This window comes from Pelodiscus sinensis, chromosome W, assembly GCF_052426305.1.
Source record: "Pelodiscus sinensis isolate ZL-2025 chromosome W, ASM5242630v1, whole genome shotgun sequence".
NCBI classification, from domain to species: Eukaryota; Metazoa; Chordata; order Testudines; family Trionychidae; genus Pelodiscus; species Pelodiscus sinensis.
The window spans coordinates 6,348,128-6,372,075 of NC_143084.1; the positions used below are offsets into that span (position 1 = coordinate 6,348,128).

Genomic DNA, 23,948 nt, shown 5'->3' on the forward strand with positions numbered 1-23,948 from the left:
ATGAGAAGACCCTGGCCCGAGTTTTGGCCCGCTTCTTTTGGCCCGGGGTGTACAAAGAGGTCAAAGACTATTGCCAGTCATGTCCAGCCTGCCAGCTCGCCGCAGCTCCCGGCGTGCCGAAAGCTCCCCTCGTCCCTTTGCCCGTGGTAGGGACCCCCTTCGAAAGGATCGCCTTGGACATAGTGGGGCCCTTTCCGCGGAGCGCGGCTGGATTTCGGTATATTTTAACGATCATGGACTATGCAACCCGGTTCCCTGAGGCCGTCCCCCTCCGAAACACCCGTGCCCGCACGATCGCGAACGAGTTGGTGAGGATTTTTGCCTGGGTGGGGCTACCTCGAGAACTACTGACAGACCAAGGAACGAACTTACATCCCGGTTGCTGCGTCAGGTCTGCGACCTCCTCGATATTCACAAGCTACAGACCTCCGTCTACCACCCCCAAACCGACGGGCTGGTAGAGCGGTTCAACCGCACCCTGAAGGGGATGCTGAGAAGATTCCCTCCAGCGGATATGAAGCACTGGGACCAGCTTATCCCCTTGCTCTTGATGGCGGTGCGGGAGGTGCCACAGGCCTCCACTCGATTTTCCCCCTTCGAGCTCCTGTATGGCAGACGACCTCGGGGCGTCCTCGATCTGGTTAGGGAGACCTGGGAACGGACCCCCTCCTCTTCGGTCGGGCTTCTGCAGTACGTACTTCGACTACAGGAGAGACTCACGCAGGTGGGGGCCTTGGCTCAAGAAAACATACAGGCGGCCCAGCGAGAGCAGGAGCGAGGGTATAACCGGGGAGCCCAGGAAAGAGTGTTTGAACCCGGGGATCGGGTGCTGCTGTTACTCCCCTCAGAGGAGTCAAAATTGCTGGCCCGCTGGCAGGGGCCGTATGAGGTATCCCGACGAGTGGGCCCAGTCACCTATGAGGTTCATCAGCCGGACCGGCGAAGAAAGAAACAAATATATCATGTGAACCTCCTCAAACCCTGGAAAGAGCGAGAATGCATGTTGGTCGCGCCCTACCCGTCGGAACCCGGGTTAGGTCCTAGGGTCCCTGACACCGAGGAGGAAGAGACACCCCAGCTCGCGGACACCCTGTCGCAGAACCAACGGCGCGTAGCCCAGCTGCTTGTCGAAACCTTCGCCAGGACCTTTACCTCGCGGCCGGGCCGAACCTCGGCGATAACGCACACCATCCGGACTCCGCCCGGTCAGGTCGTGCGGGAGGGAAACAGACCTCTTCCCCGACGGATGCGCGACGTCGTGGAACGAGAGGTCCACACCATGTTGGAGCTGGGAGTGATCGAGCGATCCAGGAGTGAGTGGAGGAGCCCGATCGTGTTGGTCCCTAAACCGGACGGAAGCCTTCGGTTTTGCATCGACTTTCGAAAGGTAAACGCTATATCGAAGTTTGACGCCTACCCGATGCCACGGACGGATGAGCTGCTGGAGCGCCTGGGAAAAGCCAAGTTCATAACAACCCTCGACCTGACTAAGGGCTATTGGCAAATCCCGCTGGATCGGGAGTCCCAGGAGAAGACAGCTTTCACCACCCCGTCCGGGCTTTTCCACTTCGTGCGCATGCCGTTCGGCCTCCATGGGGCACCCGCCACCTTCCAGCGGATGATGGATCGCCTGCTTGCCCCTCATCTGGCGTATGCTGCAGCTTACCTGGATGACGTGGTCATCTACGGGCGCGACTGGGAGGACCACATAAACCAAGTGGCGGCAGTACAACGAACGCTCCGTGACGCGGGTCTCACGGCCAACCCCAAAAAGTGTAAAGTCGGCGCGCAAGAGACCACCTACCTGGGGTATCGTTTGGGGCGCGGGCTAGTCCGGCCCCTGGTGGGGAAGGTAGAGGCCATACGAAATTACCCCACCCCGACCACGAAAAGGAAGGTCCGACAATTTCTGGGACTGGCGGGGTACTACCGCCGATTTGTCCCCCAATTTGCTAGCATAGCGGCGCCGCTCACCTCTCTGCTCACGAAGGACAAACCTCAGAGAGAGAAGTGGGACACAGAGTGTGACTCGGCCTTTCAACAACTTAAAGAAGCCCTGTGTAGCGAGCCCGTTTTGCTTAGCCCAGACTTCGATAAACCTTTTTGTCTACAGACAGACGCCTCCGCCACTGGGCTGGGTGCCGTACTCTCCCAGGAGGTTGGTGGAGAAGAGCATCCGGTGGTCTTTATCAGCCGTAAGCTGTTTCCCCGAGAACGCCAGTATTCCGTAATAGAAAGAGAGGCCCTGGCGATCAAATGGGCGGTTGAAGCCCTAAGGTACTACCTGCTAGGGGGTGAGTTTACCCTATTGACAGACCATGCCCCGCTAAAGTGGCTACAAACCATGCGGGACACCAATAGCCGCCTTATGAGGTGGTATTTAGCCCTTCAACCCTATGTGTTTTCCATACACCACAGGGCGGGCAAGGCCAACGCCAATGCGGACGCATTGTCCCGCCTGGATGAGGAACAAGAATCCAACCCCGAGGTGGGGGACCGGGACTTATGGGGGAGGGCAGGTAGCCGGGCGGACTGGCCGCCCACGGAACCAGAGGAGGAGGAACCCCTCAGGACGCCCGGGTGGGCAGAGGCGAACCCCACTCCGTCACCTGACCGGAACTCAGAGGGCGGGGCAGGGAGGTTAAGACGACGGCGGGAGAGGGCAGTCAGGGCCCAGCCACTGGAGGAGCGGGAGGCAGACCCCGAACTCCTGCCTGGGGAGGCTAAGGCCCAGGCTGGGCTGCCCCCAGCTGAGTTCCTGGAGGCCGGCCGAAACTTCCCAGAATGGGGTACGGAGGCCGGGCGCAGACCAGCGGCAGGAGCCCCCCTGGACCCCGAGGACGAGCCTGACGGGCTGGACCAGCTCGATCCCCGATGGGTGCTGGAACGCTGTGGCCGAACCGCCGGCGGGACCTCGCAGGACCCAACCCTGGACCCCTTGAGTGGGCCGCCTGGACCCTACTAGGACGACTGGGACAGCTCGACAGCCCGACGGGCCCTCAGAGGCTACAGGTACCCGGAAAGGGAGGGGGGAAGAAGGGGCCCAGGGGTCGCTCAGGCGGAGAGCCTCCACGGCCAGCAAAGTCCGGACTGAGGCAATCGCAGCAACGCGGCTGCACTCAGGGTCCCTGGGCCGGGGCGCAGTGAGACGGGCGGGCCTGCCCCCCCCCCCCCCCCCGGGCCGTCCCAGGTCCACTCCGAGAGGAGGACGGGATATGGACACGCCAGGAACTGTGGCCCGCCTCATAGCAAGATGGGGGCTGGGACTTGGGGAACCGGGCAGGCAGCAGGGGAACCCCCCCCCCGGGAGATAGTTAAGGGGGAGGGTGTGTAACAGGGCAGCTGCCCTGTACTGGCCCCTTTAAGAGCCAAACCCTGGCCTGGAGCAGGCCCGGGGAATTCAGCCCAGCTGGGCGGCGTTGGCCAATTAAGGCCCAGCTGGGAGCTATAAAGGGGAAGGGCTGCTTCAGCACAGGCAGTGTGAGCCTGGCTGCCGAGGGAGCAGGACGCTCTCTGGAGCTAGGGCAGGGCTAGAGAGTTAGGCTGGGCCAGGGTGCTCGGACAGGCCTGCTGGCGAGACACCAAACCCCCGGAAGGGGGGCTCAGAGCGAGTGACTTGGGCACTGCCAGAGGGCAGTGTGGCGAAGAGACATATGTGACTGGAAGGGGCCCAGAGGGGAACGCCCGTGAGCGGAGGCCTGGCCAGACGGAATGGACTGATTCCGGGGACAGACGACGGACCCCCGCTACGGTGGTGAGTGACCCCCTCGCGCCCCCTCAGTCACCTTCACTACTGTTGCTATTAAAAGAGCAAAATCATTGAGAAGTTGATTGGCTATAATAAAGCATTGGGCTAAATAACAAAAAGACAGATTTCCCTTAGGATGAAAAAGCTCACAGAATAAAGTCATAAGTATTTATATTGTGGCAGACCACAGCCTGTGAACTGCAAAAATCTTATCCTATTGGTGTCCGGGAGGTGGGCGGGCACTAGCCCGCCCACATCTAAAGGACCTCCCCACAACCTACGGGGAGGGTCCACAGAGCCCAGAAAAACCAACTAATTACTTGGGACAAATTAAGAGAAAGCAGGGACGGGTGTGAGGGTCAAAGGGCTAAAATGAAGGAACTGGATGGGGACACCGAGCAAAGAACCCTGGCCAGTGCCCACTGCCCCTCAAAGTTCTCGAGAGAGCCAGTGGACGCCGCCCAGTGGAACTCTACCCGGATACGTAAGCGGATGCAGGAACTAGGTCCCACAGTCACAGGCCCCTCTCTCGGCTAACCTCTGCTCCCTGGTTTTCTAAATTGCCAGTTTAGAGACAGCCAGGAGGAGGCTGACCAGGAGATCATGCAACTTTGTGGGACCACGGATGGGGTGTGCGTAGATTAGCAGGTGAGGGGGAAAGTGCATCCAGAACCTCAACAAGAGGTTCTGGAGGAGCCAAAAGAGGGGCTGTAACCTGGCGCACTCAAGGTAGACATGTGCCAGGGTCTCCCTCATGCCACAGATGGGACAAGTTTCGGGAACGGGGGTGAACCGCACCAAGTACACGCCCATGCTCACAGCACCATGGAGAATTCTCCAACTGATGTCCCCGGTGGGCAGTGGAACCAAGGTCTAATAGAGGCTGGCCCACCGGGGCTCCCCACCCTCTATTGGTGGTAGGAGGTCCTGCCACTTGGTGTCTGGGCGGGACACGAGGGTGGGGAATTGGAGCGTGTGAAGCACGAGCGTGTACAGGTGACTCTTTGGCGCCGTTTGGAAGGGGACCGGCTCCAACACGTGCAGCCAGCTCAGGTGACGAGGGGGAGGTGGCTGGGAAGGTACGCAGGGCTGGGGGCCGATGGAGAGATCAGGAGAGCCAGGGGTGAGGGCTGGGCAGGGTGCACCCTCTCGCAGGACCCTGTCGAGGTAAATCCAAGCAGTGGCTGCCAAAGCGTCCTTCACATACTGAAGTACGCAGTGGGGAGTACATAGGGTGGAGAGCCCAATGCGCTGGGTGAGCGCCGGAGGATCCACCCAGTCTCCCTGGCTGTAGTCCAGGAGGTCTCCAATTCTGGTGACTTCTGCCAGGACCAAGCTCTGGTGCACTGCCTGCACACGTAGATGTGGATTGTGTAGCAGGGGCTCCGCGAGGTCTACCCCCACGGTGGCTCCCAAGGACCTGGTCACCGCAAGCAGCTTCCAGGTCTGGAGCAGGTCCTGGTAGAAGGCTCACAGCCCAGAGAGGTCTCGCGGAGGACCGCTCAAATAAAGGAGCTGCTGGTCATATCGGAGCCCTCGGAAGCGGCAAAGGAAAGCCCCCACTGACCTCCCTCCTCCAGGGGAAGATGGAGAACCCCTGCAGAGACCCAATGCAAGTCCTGGCCAGAAGAACCGCAACATCAGCTGCTGGATCTGAGCCAGGAAACCCGGGGTCAGGACCAGGGTGTTGAGACAGTGCCAGATCATGGATAGGACCAGTTTGTTCGGCACCAGTGCCCTCCCATGCAGAGAGAGATAATGGAGCAGTCCTGTCCATCTCCGCAGCCGCTCAACCACCCTGGAATCTAAACCTTGCTAGTTCTCCGGCGGAGAGGGATGCGTAGCAGAGAGAAAAATGCCGAGCTAGAGCAGCGGACCCACGCTTCACCCGATGACCTGAAGCGTGGGTGGGAGGGAGCTCACCTGCCACCCGGCCCCTACCACCAAGCCAGATCTCTTGACCCAGTTGACCTGGGCGGAGGAGGCCGCTGAGTAGACGGCTTGGCAGGCCTCCACCCATGCCAGGTCGCCTGGGTCCTGGATCACGAGGAGTCCATCGTTGCTGTACACCAACAGGACCAGCTGCATCTCCGGCTCACGGAGCAACAACCCCGTGAACCTCTTGCGAAGGAGGCGGAGGAAGGGCTCGACGGCCAGAGTATACAGCTGGCCTGACAACGGACAGCCTTGACGCACTCCCCACCTGAAGCTGATCGGTGCAGTCAGGGTCCAGTTGAGCTTGACCAAGCTCTCTGCAGTGGCGTACAGCACCTGGAGAAACCCCACAAAGTGGGGCTGTGGCGGGGCCGCCCCGCCACTCTCGGAGCCGGCCGCGGCACGGGCTCCCCCCGACCGCTGGGAGACGCGGTTCGGGGCAGCCAGCGGACGCCGCCCAGGGGAGCGGCGTCCGTGCAATTCGGCGCGGGGCGTGACGTCACCCCCGCGACGAGAACAGGCGGCGCACAAGATGGACGTCGGGGGGGGCGTCATCCCCCGGCGCCGGGCGGGAAATTTAAACGCCGGGACGCCCGTCCAGAGGGGCAGCCCGGGAGACGGGGAGCACACCGGGGGACCGGAAGGTAGCGGCTACTGGCGCCCCTGGGTGAGGCACAACCCCGGGGGCCGGTGAGCCGCAGCAAGGGGGGACTCGGGGGAAGAGGGAGAAGTGACCCAGGGCTGGGCCGCGGAACCCGAGTACGGGGGAGTTTAGGGTTGCAAACACCCCCCCCCCGTCATTGGCTGGGACTAGCGTCCTGGCTTTAGGGCCCTGGGTCGGGGTCCGGAGTGAGGGCGGGCCCGGACCCCCTCCCTCTCACCCTTCTCCGAGAGGGTGGTCATTGGCACCACGGGCGTGCTGTTCGGAATCGGCAACGCGGTGCGTGTATTAGAAATTAAAGGTTAGCAATTGAGAAAACGGATTTGGGTCCGGTGTCTCTCTAGATAGGATAAGGGGGGCCCCCCCTCCTTTCCCCCTGCCTTCAAGGTAGAGGCGTAACACGTGGTGGAGGATGCGGGCGAGGGGCCCCGAAACAGGGGTCTAGGGGGGACGGTAAGCGATATTAACGAAGGTTTAACTCTTAGCCGAAATGGAACCCAACCGGATCATAGAATGGTGGACAGACGCAAAAGGTCCAGCAGCAACAGCAGATGCAGGCCCTGCAGCAGTTGCTGAACCAGCTGCAAGAGCGTCAGGAGCAAGCGGCCAGGGAGCCGCGGGGAGCTGTCATGGGGGCTGTGGCCGGTACGCCGGGAGTGGACGAGGACAGTGGAGCCCGACTACCTATACGGTTGACAAAGCTGGGACCGGACGACGACCCGGAAGCCTTCTTGGTCACCTTCGAGCGGGTAGCCACAGCGGCTAGGTGGCCACAGGAACATTGGGCAACCCTGTTGGCGCCCTACCTGTCCGGACCCGCTCAGCTGGCCTACCGCGGGATGTCGGCACGGGACGCCTTATGTTACTATAAAGTAAAAGAAGCAGTCCTCGACCAGTTGGGCGTAACCCCAGAGACCCACCGAGGGAGGTTCCGGGAGGCCAGGTACGACCCACTGGAGCGGCCGCGAGCGGTGGCCCAAAGGGTGAAGGAGGCGGGCATGCGGTGGCTGGAGCCCGAGAATAAGACGGGGACACAGGTGGCCGACATGGTCATCCTAGAACAATACATGCGGATACTCCCCACGGAAGGGCAGAGGTGGGTGCGTCGCCATCTCCCCGAAACCCTAGACGAAGCCGTGACTCTAATGGAGCACTTTTTGGCCGCGGAGGGGATAGAGGGAAAACCCACCGGCGGGCCGCCACGAGAACCCAGAAAGGGTGAACCAACCCCGGCGAAACCAGCCACACCTTTACGGAGTGGGGAGGGCCGGAGAGGCCCCTTAGGACCCCTACCGGAGAGGAGACTCGCCCCACGATGGAGCCGACCCCTAACGGAGCCGAAGGTCGACCGGGCAACCGAGACTGGACCAGGGGTTCCACCACCGGAGGGGGCGCCCAGAGGGGCGTGTTACCAATGCGGCCAAGAGGGCCATTACAAGCGGGACTGCCCTATGATGGACTGTACCTTCGGCCAGAGGCGTGGAGCCCCAAGCACCGCGCAGGTAATCAGGGAACTGTGGGTCGAGGGACGCCCGGTGGAGGCAATATTAGACTCCGGGTGCGGGCAGACCATAGTCCGGGAGGATGTAATATACCCCAAGCAGGCTAAGGGCCCCACCATAGCGCTCCGGTGTGTCCACGGGGACGTTCACCACTACCCCACCATACGAGTACGGATCGGGGATGGGGTGTTGGAGGAGGACTGTATAGTGGCGGTAGGCCCCAAGTTGGCCTACCCGCTACTGGTGGGGCGGGATTGGCCGGGACTAAAAAGACTCTTGAGCCAGTGGGGCGAGGCCGTTCCAGCCGGACAAGGAGGGGAGGACGAACGCGGGACACTGGTAGCCCAAGGGGATGAGGAACATGCGGATCCGGGGCACGCAAAGAAAGCGGAGGGGACCCCGACGATCGTCCGCCTGGAGGTGGAGGAGGGAGACTTCCTGGTGCAGCAAAGGGAAGACCCCACCCTGCGGGCGGCCTGGGCCCAGATTCAAACGACGGAAGACCCCCAGCCGGGCGGACCCACACGCCAACCCAGAGGACCGCGCTTTGAGGTGAAGGGGGACCGTTTATACCGGGTAGCAGAAGGGGAGCTCCCCGGGGAGGAGCGGTGGCAGCTCCTGGTACCGCGACCTTATCGGTGGAAGGTCTTAGAGCTAGCCCACGAACACCCGTGGTCCGGACACTTAGGGGCGGAAAAGACCCAGCAGAGGGTATTGCAACGATTTTATTGGCCCGGGGTCTACCAGGAAATTAAGGACTTCTGCGGCTCGTGGCCCCAGTGCCAAAAGACATCCACCAATCGGGTACCCCCAGCGCCGTTAGTCCCCCTCCCCGTGGTAGGGACCCCCTTTGAGCGGGTCGCACTAGACTTGGTAGGGCCTCTCGAGAAATCCGCACGGGGGCATAGTTTCATTTTGGTCATTGTGGACTATGCGACCCGCTGGCCGGAAGCCATACCCCTAAAACGGGCCACCGCCCCCGTAATAGCGGAGGAGTTAGTAAAACTGTTCTCATGGGTTGGGTTACCCAAAGAACTGTTAACGGACCAAGGGACGAATTTGACGTCCAAAGTAATGATGGAGTTATGTAAGGTGTTGCAGATACGGAAGATCCGGACCTCGGTATACCACCCGCAGACCGATGGCCTGGTGGAACGTTTTAACCGCACCCTGAAAGGGATGTTGAGGAAATTCGCGCAGGACGACCCCCGCGAATGGGACAAACTTCTCCCAGCTCTGATGTTCGCGGTGCGAGAGGTTCCCCAGTCATCCTTGGGATATTCTCCGTTTGAGTTACTGTACGGGCGACGGCTGCGAGGCATCCTGGACTTGGTAAGGGAAGGCTGGGAGGCCGATAACTCCACCGCGCTGGGGACAGCCCAATATGTAGGCAAGTTAAAGAGGACCCTGCACGACTTGGCAGAGTGGGCCCAAGGGAACCTGAAAAAGTCACAAGACCGACAGAAAGAGAACTATGATAAGAAGGCCCAGGTACGGGAGTTCGAACCCGGAGACCAAGTCCTCTTATTACTGCCTAGCGGGGAGTCGAAATTGTTAGCCCACTGGCAGGGACCCTTCCGAGTATTGAGGAGGGTGGGGCCTGTCGACTATGAGGTCCGGGTGAATAGAAACCGGGTAGAGGCACAAATCTACCACGTTAATTTGTTAAAGAAATGGAACCCCCGAGAGGCCCTCCTAGTAGAACCCCGGTCAACCGACATCGAGTTCGGGCCCTGGGGAGAACCCGAGATCAGGCTAGACGGGATACAGGTCGGCGAAGACCTCTCCCGCGCACAACGAGAACAGCTACGAGGCCTCCTCGAGGGGTTCAAGGGGGTGTTGACCAGCCGCCCCGGGCAAACGACACTAGTGCAACACGAAATTAGGACGGAGCCTGGGAAGGTGGTACGGGACAATATGCGCCCGCTGCCCCGGAAACTGTGGGGTACGGTAAAGGAGGAGCTCCAAGCTATGCTAGATTGGGGAGTGATACGAGAATCCCATAGCGAGTGGCGGAGCCCCATTGTCCTGGTGCCTAAACCCGACGGGTCCGTTAGGTTTTGTATAGATTTCAGAAAAGTAAATGCCATATCCCGTTTTGATGCCTACCCCATGCCGCGGATAGATGAGCTGCTGGACTGCCTGGGAGGGGCCATATACCTGTCGACATTAGACCTGACGAAAGGCTACTGGCAGATCCCCCTGGAAGCAGAAGCACAGGTGAAGACGGCGTTCGCCACCCCCTTCGGATTATATCAGTTTACGAAAATGCCGTTCGGACTACACGGGGCCGCAGCGACATTTCAGAGACTGATGAACCGCGTCTTGAAAGATCACCAGAACTACGCAGCTGCCTATATCGACGATATCATCGTGTACAGCAATTCCTGGGAAGAACATCTGGAACACCTGAGGGCGATATTGGCAACCCTACACCAGGCAGGCCTAACTGCCAACCCAAAAAAATGTCAGTTTGGGAAGTCGGAGGTCTCGTACCTAGGATATACAGTAGGGAAGGGGGAGCTCAGACCCCTGATAGACAAAGTTCAGGCGGTACGCGAATACCCCACCCCAACTACGAAAAGACGAGTAAGGCAATTTCTCGGCTTAGCAGGGTATTATAGACGATTTATACCTAATTTCGCATCGATAGCCGCCCCTCTCACAGACCTCACCCGAAAAGGACAACCCGACCGGGTAAGATGGACCCCAGAATGTGAGACAGCCTTCCAAGAGCTAAAAGGACGGTTGGTATGCGCGCCAGTGCTGGCACAGCCAAACTTTGATAAACCCTTCGTATTACAGACTGCCGCGTCAGAAGCCGGTTTAGGGGCTGTCTTGACCCAGGAGGAGGGGGCGAGGGTCATCCTATTTTATATTTGAGCCGCAAGTTATTTCCCCGGGAGAAGGCGTACGCAACGATAGAGAAGGAGGCCCTGGCTCTGAAATGGGCAATTGACTCACTGCGGTATTTTCTTGTAGGGGGGAAATTTACCGTGGTAACGGACCACGCGCCACTGCAGTGGATGCAGACGATGAAGGAGACCAACCCACGAGTGTTAAGGTGGTACCTGAGCCTGCAACCGTACCAATTCCAGGTGACACACCGGGCAGGAGCCGCGAACGGGAATGCGGACTGCCTGTCACGTATAGATGAAACATTAGAGGGCGGGCCGGTAAGGAGAGACTCGGACATAAGGGGGAAGGTGTGTGGCGGGGCCGCCCCGCCACTCTCGGAGCCGGCCGCGGCACGGGCTCCCCCCGACCGCCGGGAGACGCGGTTCGGGGCAGCCAGCGGACGCCGCCCAGGGGAGCGGCGTCCGTGCAATTCGGCGCGGGGCGTGACGTCACCCCCGCGACGAGAACAGGCGGCGCACAAGATGGACGTCGGGGGGGGGGCGTCATCCCCCGGCGCCGGGCGGGAAATTTAAACGCCGGGACGCCCGTCCAGAGGGGCAGCCCGGGAGACGGGGAGCACACCGGGGGACCGGAAGGTAGCGGCTACTGGTGCCCCTGGGTGAGGCACAACCCCGGGGGCCGGTGAGCCGCAGCAAGGGGGGACTTGGGGGAAGAGGGAGAAGTGACCCAGGGCTGGGCCGCGGAACCCGAGTACGGGGGAGTTTAGGGTTGCAAACACCCCCCCCCCGTCATTGGCTGGGACTAGCGTCCTGGCTTTAGGGCCCTGGGTCGGGGTCCGGAGTGAGGGCGGGCCCGGACCCCCTCCCTCTCACCCTTCTCCGAGAGGGTGGTCATTGGCACCACGGGCGTGCTGTTCGGAATCGGCAACGCGGTGCGTGTATTAGAAATTAAAGGTTAGCAATTGAGAAAACGGATTTGGGTCCGGTGTCTCTCTAGATAGGATAAGGGGGGCCCCCCCCTCCTTTCCCCCTGCCTTCAAGGTAGAGGCGTAACAGGGGCCCAAAGCCAAAGGCCCGCAGGGTGCCCAGGAGGTACCTGTCGTCCATCCAGTCGAACGCCTTCTCCTGATCCAAGGACAGGAGGGCGAATGACAGACCATCCCTACACCCAAGCTCTAAGGGTATGTCTACACTACCCCGCTAGTTCGAACTAACAGGGTAATGTAGGCACCGCACTTGCAAATGAAGCCCGGCATTTGAATTTCCCAGGCTTCATTTGCAAGTGCGGTATGCCTACATTACCCTCCTAGTGCGAACTAGGAGGGTAGTGTAGACATACCCTTAGGGACAAGTGAAACTGTGTGTGTGTGTAAGGAGTAACTAAAGGGAGAGGTGGAAGCTCAGGCACTAAACACAAGTATGGGGTATGGGCACACAAGAGGATGGGTGGGACAAGCAGTGGAAAAGGGAGGCAGTAAAAAGATACCTGCTGGGGGGGGGGGGGGGGTAGACACAGTTGAGGGAAGGGAACCAGTGTGCCCACAGGTGCCTGAGCAGCAGGCCCACAGCACCTGCTGCAAGGCCCAGCAGAGCAGAGGAGGGGTGGGGAGGCAAGCAGTGGGGCCAAGAATGGAAAAAGGCCCCTACAGCAACTGGGGTTGGGAAGGAGCAGCAGCAGAAAGCAGGGGAAGCAGGGGGAGGTGAACCACCCCCAGCACCCCGCAAGACCCGCACCAGCCCCCACCCAGGGGTCCTGATGGAAAGGTCCCTTAGGGTGTGTCTAGACTACAGGGTTTTGTCGACAAAAGTGGACTTTTGTCGACAAAACTATAGCTGCGTCTACACTGCCGCTGAGTTCTGTCGACACTAAGTCGACAGAACTCAGCAGTTTTGTCAATGGCAGTAAACCTCATTCTACGAGGAATAACGCCTTTTGTCAACAGAGTTCTGTCAACAGAAGGCGTTATTGCGTCTACACTGTCCTTTTCGTCTGCACTGTCATGTCGACAAAGCTTCTGTCGACAAAGAGCATTTAGACTACATCCAGTTCTGTCGACAAAGCAAGTCGCTTTGTCGACAAAAACCTGTAGTCTAGACATACCCCTGGTATCCTCCCCAACACAGGACAAGCTGTGGGGGGAGAGAGAACCCCAGGGGCTGCCCTAAAACAGCCCCCTTGCCGCCTCTGCCTCAGGGAAAGCAGCAGCAGGAATGGTGGAGGTTAGGCCTGCCGAGGTGGAGAAAGGGGTGGGCCAATAGACCACCAAAGAAGCAGGGCAGGAAAGACCTAAACAGACACCCCCGGGGTGGAAAAGGGGGCCTGGCCTAGAATGTAAGGGTAGCCAGGGCCTGCCTGCCACAAAAAAGCAGCCCCCTCCACAGACACCCCCCTCCCAAAAAGAAGGTGAGAGGAGGGGTGCAGGAGAATATGCAGCACCCCAAGAGCAGGGAGCTACCAAGGCCTCGTGGAAGATCTACAAAATCCTATAGAAGGTAGCCATATTGGGAGGTGGGTGAATGCGGCTTTGTTTCCCAATTAGACTCACCTGAACACAGTCTGATAATCAGGGCAGACAATGGAGGCCTAATTAGGAGTCAATCTGCAACAGGGATTAATTAAGCACCTGTTGCTAGTTAAGGCCTATAATAGGTTTTCTCCCAGGCCAGGAAAAGGGGGTTTGTCTCCTCCCCGCCCCTGCCCCCCTACTCAGGACTTGCCTGTGATGAGAATGACTCAGGCAAGGATCCCCGCTTACTCTGGGGAAGTCCCAAGGCAACAAAGGGGTCACTGTGAGTTTCTGAGGCACACAAGAAACTGTCAAGAAGCACAGAACCCCTGGGGAGCTAATAAGGGACTTTGTCACACACGTGTCAGGAGTGGGATATCCTTTACTGCGCAGCAACAAGAAGGAAAATGGGGGGGGGGGGGGGGGGAGAGGAAAAAGTGAAGACAAAAATAATTGGGGGCACTTGGGTGTGGATCTGGAGGTCTGTCTTCACTCCCCCACCCCCCCCCCTTGTTACCCAGGTAATGCCCTCCTCACCACCACTTGTGGTGGTTTTGGAACCAAGGGCGTTCCCCAAAATGGAGGATGTAGCGAAGGCATTGGTGCAAGCTATGGCAGCCTAACAGAAAGCCATGCGGGTGCAGCAAGAAACTAACTCATAACAGAACAGGCTTCTGCAGATTGCGCCCTCCTTGGGGAAATGGTTGACCAGTTGTGGAGGTGGGCAAATCGAACACCCATCAGTGAGTGTGTGAGAGCCCTGAGGGCCGCAGGTTTTCTCCCCAAGATGTTGCCGGACGATGACGTAGAGGCTTACCTCCTTGCGTTCGAGAGGACTGCACAGCGGGAGGCCTGGCCAGAGGAACAATGGGCCAGCATCCTTGCCCCATTTCTTTGCGGGGAGGCTCAGCGAGCCAACTATGACTTACCGATGGAACACATGAGTGTTTACCCCCAGCTTAAAGAAGAGATCCTGGCACGACTGGGAGCAGACGTGGCTGCCCGGGCCCAGAAGTATCGCACATGGAAGTACCAAGAGGGAAGGACCCCAAGAACCCAGCTGTTCGAATTAATCCACCTTGCTTGGAAGTAGCTGCGCCCTGATGTCCGCAATGGAGACCCTAGTTATTGACCAGTTCGTGCAGAAACTGCCACCGGACTTTCGGGCGTGGGTGCGCCAGAATGACCCCACCACCTACGACGAGATGGTTGCACTGGTGGCACAGCGGCTAGCGGCAAGAGAGTTAATTCCTCCCCATAAGGAGGATAGGTCTGGCCCCAGGAGGAGGCTGCCAACCCCAAGCCCATGGGATCAAGCATCTAAGGGCCTGGGGAGCCACGGAAGGGAGGAAGGGGGGGGGGCAAAGGTTCACAGGGGGGACAAGCTGAAGGGGATAAGCCAGGAAAAAGAGCCCCTGAGAATAGGTCCTTTTTTCCCCCCAGGGCCCGAAGAAAAACTACCGGTGCTATAGGTGTGGTGAGCTGGGCCACATAGCAGCCCAGTGCCCCAACCAAGAGGAACCAATGCAGCGCAATTTCGGGGACTGGGGTGACCCATGTGCCCTGCTTATTCTGGTGGGAGTGGCAGTTGCTCCCCCACAACTACACCCGGCCAGTGCAGGTAGAAGGGGTGGAGACCATGGCACTAGTAGATTCAGAGAGTGCCATCACCCTAATTTCAGGGAAGCTAGTGAAGCCCAATCAGCTAATACCGGCAAAACGCACAGGGGTTACGTGCATCCATGGGATGGTAAACTTTTACCCCAGGGTAAGGGTGGAAATCCAAGGGACCAGCACCAAGGTCCTAGCTGGGGTGGTCCCACACCTCCCCTACCCAGTGCTCATCGGAAGGGATTTTCCAGGGTTTGGAAGCCTGCTTCCCCCTGAACAGCAGGAACCAGGGGAGCCCCACAACCCTAGGGAAACAGATGTCAAAGGGCAGCATACCCCTATATTCCCAGAGATGGCCCAAGATTTGTTCTCTAGCCCGGGGGAGGGCAGAAAGTCAAAGAGGCAGAGGCACGCAGCCAAGGCATTGGGCACGTGGGTCCTGACACAGGCTCAAAGGGTCACTTGCCTAAACAGACACCCCCGGGGCTCACAAAGGGGAAGCGGTGGCCTTCAGGATGGAGAGGACCCTGAATTAGTAGCGAAAGAGGGACCAGAGACCCTGGGGGAGGCAGAGGCTAGTGCTGGTCCCAACACCATAGGGTCAATGCAGGGGCTGGAGGGAACCCCCCTAGGGCTCGAATTGGCCAGCCCAGGGAGAGCAACCTTTGGGCGGGACCAAGCGGAGGACCCCTGGTATAAGAATGCCAGGAAGGAGGTGGCTGAGGTAAACGGGGTACCCGTAAAAGGCAAGACCCGTGGGCCTGGCCCCTACTTTATTCTCAAGAGGGACCTCCTGTACTGCATTGTGCATACGCAAGAAGAGGAAATACACCAGCTCTTGACACCCCAAAAACACCAACAGGCCATTTTAGATCTGGGCCATAGTCACTGTTTGGAGCACACCTAGGAGTAGAAAAGACCCAGGCCCAGATCCTATGCCATTTCTATTGGCCAGGGGTGCATGAGGACGTCTGCCAATACTGCACTTCCTGCCAAGAGTGTCAACTACATAGCCCTCGCCCTCATCTGAGGGCCCCCCTAGTGCCACTGCCAATTATTGAAGTCCTGTTTGAACGGGTTGCGATGGACTTGATGAGTCCACTGGAAAAGACAACCCGGGAGCATCAGTATATACTGGTGATCCTTGACTATGCCACGTGATACCCCGAAGCCATTCCCCTTCGAAATACAGCCTCCAAGAGCATAACCAAGGTGTTGGTGGAAATATTTGCCTGAGTGGGCCTCCCAAAAGAGATTTTAACTGACCAAGGCACCCCATTCATGTCCCGATTGATGAAGGACCTCTGCACACTACTCCGGGTACAGACCTTGCAGACCTTGGTCTATCAGCCCCAGACCGATGGCCTTGTCGAGAGGTTCATTCGTACCCTCAAGGCTATGATCAAGAAGGTTGTGATGAAGAAGGTTCCACGAGGTGTAACGGTAGTTCGAATTAGCCTAATTCGAACTACCTACTCCGTGCCGCATGTAGCCGCGGGCACGGAGTCCGAACTACCGGGGATTTAAAAATGGTGGTGCCTGGCAAGATGCAAGTGAAGCCTGGGATATTTAAATCCCAGGCTTCTTTTGCAACTTCGATTGACTACGTTAACCACCCTAGTTCGAACTAGGGTTGTAGTGTAGACATACCCTGAGGCACATAAACTGTCAAGAAGCACAGAACCTATGAAAAGCTAACAAGGGACTTTGTCAGAATAGCCACAATACCTACTGTTCTACCTACTTATTCAGAGTCAGCACCTACTTCACAGACCTTTCAGCACACTATATTGTAGTCTGAATTAGTATAAATATGTTCAAAGTTCTACACAGTAAAAAAAAATGGAAAGGAGGAATATTTTCTCTATTTCATAATTATTTATTCAAAATGGGGAAAAACCCTATCATTATGAGGGAATATTCATCCAATGCTTTGCTGAAGGCCTTTCCAGGTCTGTTGTGGCTTCCCCCTTTACAATAACCACGTGCCTCACCTCCAGTAAACACAAGAAATGAAGGTACCTGTACAAAGAACTACTGTTTTCTAGAAGACCAACACCACCAGAGAAATGTTTTAAAGACAGTGGGTGGGCATAATTTCTAACTGAAATGCCTTTCAGTAACCTATCCAGTTGTTTGATTACATACAGGTTATAAAAAAAAAAAACTAAAACAAAACTGTGACATTAACTTCAGATAGCTAATGGAAATGAAACTATAGTTTCCATGTCAGGATCTAGTAGGTGTGTAGACAGATTTTTGCAATGTTTTATACCTTATCTTTGGGCAGTCAGATTTTCAGTTTCCTCCCATCCTCAATAGCCCTAAGAGAGGAGGTCGAGCTGAACCACCCCACCGCAGCCAGGAACCTGTGCTGGTGCTCATGGCTGCAGTGCAACTAAAGCACCAGCTCCAGCTTCTTGCTCGGAGGAAAAAGCCCCAACCTTCCCCACCAGACCTGGCTCACGGAGACAGAGCAAGTGGCTCCACATGCTGCTGATCTTCCCTTCCGCTGGGGGAACTGCAGCGCAGCGATGTGCTGTCTGGAGGCTTTCCCCACTGCTCCCATTGGCGAGAGTTGTGGCCAGTGGGAGCAGCAGGAGGCTGTGCCTGGGAGTGACAGGGGTGTGAAGCCAGGTAACTTCCCCCCTTGTGCCCAGAACCTGCACCCCAATCCCCCTCTCTCTCGCGCGTGTACACACACGATCCTGTACCCCAGCTTGCTCCTGCACCCTCCCTCCTGGCCAGACACCCTACCCCCAGCCTGCTCCTGCACCCTACCTCCCACCCTCACCCCCTCCTGCACCCCACCTCCCACCCAGATCCTGCACCCCCATTCCTATCCCACTCGCTGGCAGCCCTGTCCCACACACTGAACCCCTCATTTTTGTCCCCACCCCAGAGCCTGGGGGGGGGGGGGTCCACAATATCCACTAGCCCTGGAAGAGTAAATCCAGCCCATGGGAACTCTGAACCTCAGTCCTCCCCCTTGCCCTGTGGGGCTGGAGTGCCAGAGGGGTGAGGTGTCTCAGTTGGGGCCACATCAGTGAGGGTTGGAGGTATTGGGGGGTTTTAGAGGTTTTTTGGCTTCTCACTTGTGTGATCCCCAACTGATTTTTCTGTGGGTCAGTGGCCCCCAATTCAAAAAAGGTTCCCCGCCCTGCCATTAATAAAGAAAAACATGGGGCTCTTTTGTGTTGGACATAAGTTAATGTTAGTTTATCAAACTTCATTTTAAATAAACTAAAATGAGAAAGTTAAAGCACTTAATCTGTTTCAAATTAATATTTCCTTTCTTACTGGTTAAATTAACCCATTCTCCCTAGCTGCAGCACTAGCAAAATGTCTCGGGCATAATTATGTAATTAATGGTGAGTTTCCATTAGCAACTGGTGATCAACAGAAAGGTTTGCATTGAGCCAGGTGGGCCATAGGCCAAAAAGTTTGAGACCCACTGTTTTAGAAGGAATTAAACCTTGTAGTACAATGGGAGTTAGTATGTATAATGTATATTATACACAACACATTACACACATTCAAATAAATTGGATAAAAATGACTTGAACTTGAAACCTACAAACAAGTCCCCGGAAGTTACCTTTAAAGGAAAAGTAATTTGGCTGAAGATGGAAAAGGAAGAAAGCTTGTTACTTGTGCTCTTACAATAAAACCCTCTAGCAATACCACTGAACTTAGCATTGCCAACTTGAGACCAGCTGAGATGTAGAAAAACTTGCTATGAAAAAAAGACCCTCCTCCACGCTTTCTAAAGGAGCTCCTCCACCCTCTCTAGTCCTTGGAGACCTGTACTTCCCACCACAAATGCTAATGCAACTCCTTCCTTTTACCATCTCACCATCCAGGCCCTGCAATGCTCATTGTTAGTCCTGGAATCCAGATTTCTCTCCCTTCTCCCCTTCCAGAGTCTCTTAGACCAGGTTTCCAGTTCTCACTTGCTCCCGCACATAGTGTCACTGAAGCCTAGGGCTTCTCCTCACTCCACCCCACAGGGTTCGTGGCGCCGAAGCTCACAGCTACTGCCCCCACCCCGCACTCTAGACAACAAGTGACCTTGGAGTCCCCACACCCCACTGATTGCACCTGGAGACAAGCTCCCCGCCGACCGTCTTGTTCCATGCGTTTCCCTGTGGCCGGCTCTTCCGCTACCGCAGCTCGTGGAGAGACCAGGTCTTCCTCCCGCCGTACCCCACTCCAGAGCCTGGCCAGCCCTTCGGTCCCTCACCTCCAGCTTGTCGGTGAGCTCCTGGTGCATCCTCTCGTACTGCCGGCTGATGTCCTGGTTCCTCTCCAGCAGAGCCTTGCCCAGACGGGCGGCCAGAACCAAGTCCTTCTCCTTCTGCCGGATCAGCGAGAGCAACTCAGGCGGCTGCCCGGACGGAGCAGGCCCCGCTTCCTGCTCTCCAGCTTGCTGCTGCCGTTGCTCTCCGGCGGCGGCCAAGATAGCCAGCTCCTCCTCCAGCGCCAACTCCAGCTCCCCCGGGGCGCCCTGGAGCGGAGCTAAGGCAGCGGCGGCGGCGGCGGGGCTCCGGGCGGCTCCTGCTCCCGCGGCCCCCGGCAGCTCCATGCAGCAAGCGCTGTCCAGCTCTGCTGGTGCTGAAGCGGCGCCTGCCAAGCCCAGGCAGTAAGCGGCCATGGCCCGCGCCTCGTGAGCTCCAGGCTGCGGGGGCAGGAGAGCCCGGCCCCCGCTGCTGGGGCTGTCTCTTCCCCTTCTCCTCCCGCACGCTGGGCTGCGCCAGGAGCCTGCCCCGCTCCCCGTGCCCGCGCCCAGCCGCCGCCGCCGCCGCGCGCGCCGCCCCCCGGGAGGACGCGAGGAGTCGCCTTAGCCGCCCTCCTGTTGGAGCCGGGCTGTCTCAGCGCGCGCGGGGCGCCCTGCTGCTGCCGGGCCCGCTCCACAGCGCTGCTGCCAGCGCCCCATCTCCGCCGCGGCGCCTGCAGAACATCGCGCCGCAGCAGCGGCTGCAGGAGCCTAACGAAGCCGGCACCGCCCTCCCGCTTTCTGCCCGGGCCTTCCAACCCAGAGCCCTGACGACAGCAAACACCTGTTCTCCGAGGCGCTCTGATTCGCTAAGCCGGGTAGCTCCATAGGCCCGCACCCAGGTGCTGCCCTGATTAACCCTTCTGTGCCCCGAGCCTCACCCCACTTCCCAGAACATTCCCTCCAGCAGAGACACTCAGGACGGTGTTACCTACCAGCCCTGTGCTCTTAGGAGCCAGGGAGTGACATTCATGGAAAACCATCCTCCCCCCTTCCCCTAAGCCTTTGCTAGAATCAGACAAAGCAAGGAAAAGGTGGGGGAAGACACACAAACTAATTAAGGAACCACCCCAGCCTCATCCGCATTGAAGATAGAACTCATTAGCATACAGAATGGAGACCAGCTCTTCCAAGGCAGGAACTGCAGTGAACTATGGGATACCAAAAGCAGAGAAGCACTGCCTGATGGGAAATCCCTGCTCCAGATGCTAATGAACCCAGGCCTGCTCACACCCAAATTAGTCATTAGGGGTATGTCTACACTACAGAGTTAGTTCGAACTAACTTTAATAGGCGCTACACTAGCACTCCGCTAGTTCGAATTTAATTCGAACTAGCGGAGCGCTTAGTTTGAACTAGGTAAACCTCATTTTACGAGGACTAAGCCTAGTTCAAACTAGCTAGTTCGAATTAAGGGCTGTGTAGCCCCTTAATTCGAACAAGTGGGAGGCTAGCCCTCCCCAGCTTTCCCTGGTGGCCACTCTGGCCAACACCAGGGAAACTCTTCTGCCCCCCTCCCGGCCCTGGACCCCTTAAAGGGCCACGGGCTGGCTACGGTGCCCGTGCCAGGTGCAAGCCTGCCAGCACCCAGCCAGCAGACCCTGCACCTGGCACAGATTGAGCCACCCACCCGATGCCACCCAGCCCTCCCCCTCTTCCCGGGACCAGGCTGGCGGCTCCCAGGAGCTTGCCCAGGACCGCAAGAGGCGGGCACCCGCCTGGGCTAGTGCGGACATCGTGGACCTTGTCCACAATCTCCGCACTAGGCACAGGAAAGTGGCCGTCTAGGGCAGGAGAGCTGCCAGCCTGGCCACCCAGGAGCAGGTGTGCATGAAAATCAAGGGGGTCCACTGAGACCCCCAACCCTGAGCCCTGAGCTTACAATGGCCGTACTGGGTCAGGCCAAAGGTCCATCTAGCCCAGTAGCCTGTCTGCCGACAGTGGCCAACCCTAGGGACCCTGGAGGGGATGGACCGAAGACAGTGACCAAGCCATTTGTCTCGTGCCATCCCTCTCCAGCCTTCCACAAACCTTGGGCAGGGACACCACTCCTACCCCCTGGCTAATAGCACTCCATGGACCCAGCCTCCATGACTTGATCTCACTTCCCTTTAAACTCTGTTCTAGTTCTAGCCTTCACAGCCTCCTGCAGCAAGGAGTTCCACAGGTTGACTCTTTGCTTTGTGAAGAACAACTTTCTGTTACTAGTTTGAAGCCTGCTACCCATTCCTTTCCTTTGGTGTCCTCTAGTCCTTCTTTATGGGAACTAATGAAGAACTTTTCTGTATGCACCCTCTCCACCCAACTCCTGCTTTTAGAGACCTCTATCCTGTCCCCCCTCCGTCTCCTCTTTTCTAAGCTGAACAGTCCCAGTCTCTTTAGCCTCTCTTCATCTGGGACCTGTTCCCAACCCCTGATCATTTTAGTTGCCCTCCCCTCTCCCACCCTCTCTCTTCCCCTCTCCCACCTCCTTTTCCCAGTCTCCCCCAGTTTTGTTCAATAAAGACAGATTCCATTTTTGAACACAATTGTCCTTTATTTTGTACATCAAGAAAAGGGGCTAGGGAAGGGTAAGTGGAAGGAGGTGAGGGAGGAATGGGGTACGAGCCCCCGATGGGGAGGACTGGGCTGGCTCTGCGGGCTTCTGGGGGTGGAAGCTCTCCTGCAGCCCCCCAATTGCCCCCTCTCCCCAGATGGCAGCCTGTGGCAAGTGCAGCCGGGCTGATGGCCGAATGGTGTGATGTGCCCAGTGTGGGCACTCCGGGCACTCCAAGCCAGGACTGGTTTTCAAGCGGGGCACCCCTGAGAACCGTCTGTCCAGGGTGGGGGTCGGGACCCTTTAAGCGCAGCCCTCGGCTAGCCTGAGACAGCAGCTCCACGCTCTAAGTCCTCCTCTGATGCCCTGCCGGCACTGCTTCCGGCCATCCTTAAGCCCTGTTCAGGGTCCACTTAATGTGGACATGCTAGTTCGAATTAGCAAAACGCTAATTCGAACTAGTTTTTAGTTCTAGACACGTTAGTTCGAATTAGCTTAGTTCGAATTAACTAATTCGAACTAAGTTAGTTCGAACTAACTCTGTAGTGTAGACATACCCCCTCAGACCAATTCTAGTAACGATCCTATTGACATATAAAATACTGAAACTACCTAGTTGCATTGTGAGCTCCTTCAAGGAACATCACCCATAACCAGGGGTGATCAGTCTCTATTGTTTCTCCTCTTTCTCTTTGAACTATCCCTATAAAAACTCCTATCCTTGCCCCAAGAAAAACTGTTCTGATACCTGGATTTAAACTGCATCAGTTCCATTAAGACTTCTTCATCTTCTGTCTGATCATGCTGGGAGCTCTGCTCTGCTTGTCTCCTGCCCTCTGGACCCCCGGCTACCATCATCATCTGGGAACCCCGATCAGTGCAAGCTCTGTGGAGTGGTGAGGTCTCTCTCTCTCCCATCAATTACCTCTCTAAGCATAGCCTTCTGACCCTGCCCTATTAAACTGTTAGGCTGTGTCTACATTGGCAAGATTTTGCAGAAAAGCAGCTGCTGTTGCGCAAAATCTTGCTGCCTGTCTACACTGGCCACGAGTATTTGTGCAAGAACACTGATGTTGTAATGTACAAAATCAGTGCTTCTTGCGCAAATACTCTGACGCTCCCACTCAGGGATAAGCCCTCTTGCGCAAGAGGCCAGTGTAGACAGCAACGTTAATTTCTTGCGCAAGAAAACCCGATGGCTAAAATGGCCATCGGAGCTTTCTTGCGCAAGAGAGCATCTACACTGGCACGGATGCTTTTGCACAAAAGCAAATCTTTTGTGCAAAAGCACATGCCAGTGTAGACGCTTTCGTGCGCAAATACTTTTAACTGAAAAACTTTTCTGTTAAAAGTATTTGCACAAAATCATGCCAGTGTAGACGCAGCCTTATATGGTTAGCTAGCCCTAACATTTGTAATCAGTTCCAGTTTAGATTTAATATTGTAACTGTTTTGTGTGTTTGGCTCCCTATATATATATATATATAATAAATCACTTTCATTGTTAAGCTGGTTGCTTCTCTCTCTTTCTTTCTCTTTTGCTCACTCTTCCTTAAGGGGTGTTGTTTTGGCTTCCCCATTCGCTTTGCAACAACGCTTCTTGTACCCAAGCTAAAGATCCCTGTAGTGCCCAAAATCCTGTGGGGTTTGCTCATCGTGTGGTTTACCAGTGAATGACTGTGGTGTGAAAGTGTTGAACCTGGGGGCATGTGAGGATGGCAGCTTAAAGTGCTGTTTAATCCAGCCCATGGAGTCCAAAGGCACATGAGGGTGCAGTGTGGCATTGCTGTGAAACCCAGCCAGCTGAGTCCAGGGACATATGAGGGGGTCAGCTTGTGAGCGCTGAGTACCCAGTCCTCTCAGACGTGCTCTGATTAGTGGGGGTGAGTGTCTGTGTGTGTTGCTAAGGTGGGAAGAACCCCATCCTGAGAACCTAGTTCCTGCAGGAGAGCTCCAGTGGGAGGGGGAATTGGCAGCAGGGAGAATTCAGCTCCATATGAGAGCACAAGTGAGCACAAGCAGTACACGGATAGAATTGTTAACCTTCCCCCAGTCCCGTAAGAGTAACCCTAATAAATGAGCATACCCTAGAGTAATGGGCACATCTGGTAACAACGGAGCCATACTGCCCACTGGTACTAGCACCCCAGGCACAGACTGCTTTCAGGGAGGGGCCAGAATGCTCGGCACTGACCTGCCCTTGGCTTGTTTTCTACAGACATCCCGTAAGGAACACCCCAGCCCTTGGATGGGGTCCCAGGCTTGTGCTTTGACGGGCTGGCTGCAGCGCTGTCTCAGTGTACAACCTTCTATG

At 57.0% G+C, this 23,948-nt stretch overlaps 1 protein-coding gene across 1 annotated transcript in view; it reads right to left on the reverse strand.

Annotated features, from left to right (window-relative positions):
• LOC112547596 (BICD family-like cargo adapter 1) overlaps positions 1-19,829 on the reverse strand; it is a 293,330-nt gene extending 273,501 nt beyond the window's left edge. The window contains exon 1 of the mRNA XM_075897779.2: positions 19,066-19,829. Within this exon, the coding sequence (XP_075753894.2) occupies positions 19,066-19,476 (411 nt within the window). The 5' untranslated portion in view covers positions 19,477-19,829. The remainder of the gene's footprint in view (positions 1-19,065) is intronic.
• Between the last annotated feature and the right edge of the window lie 4,119 nt (positions 19,830-23,948).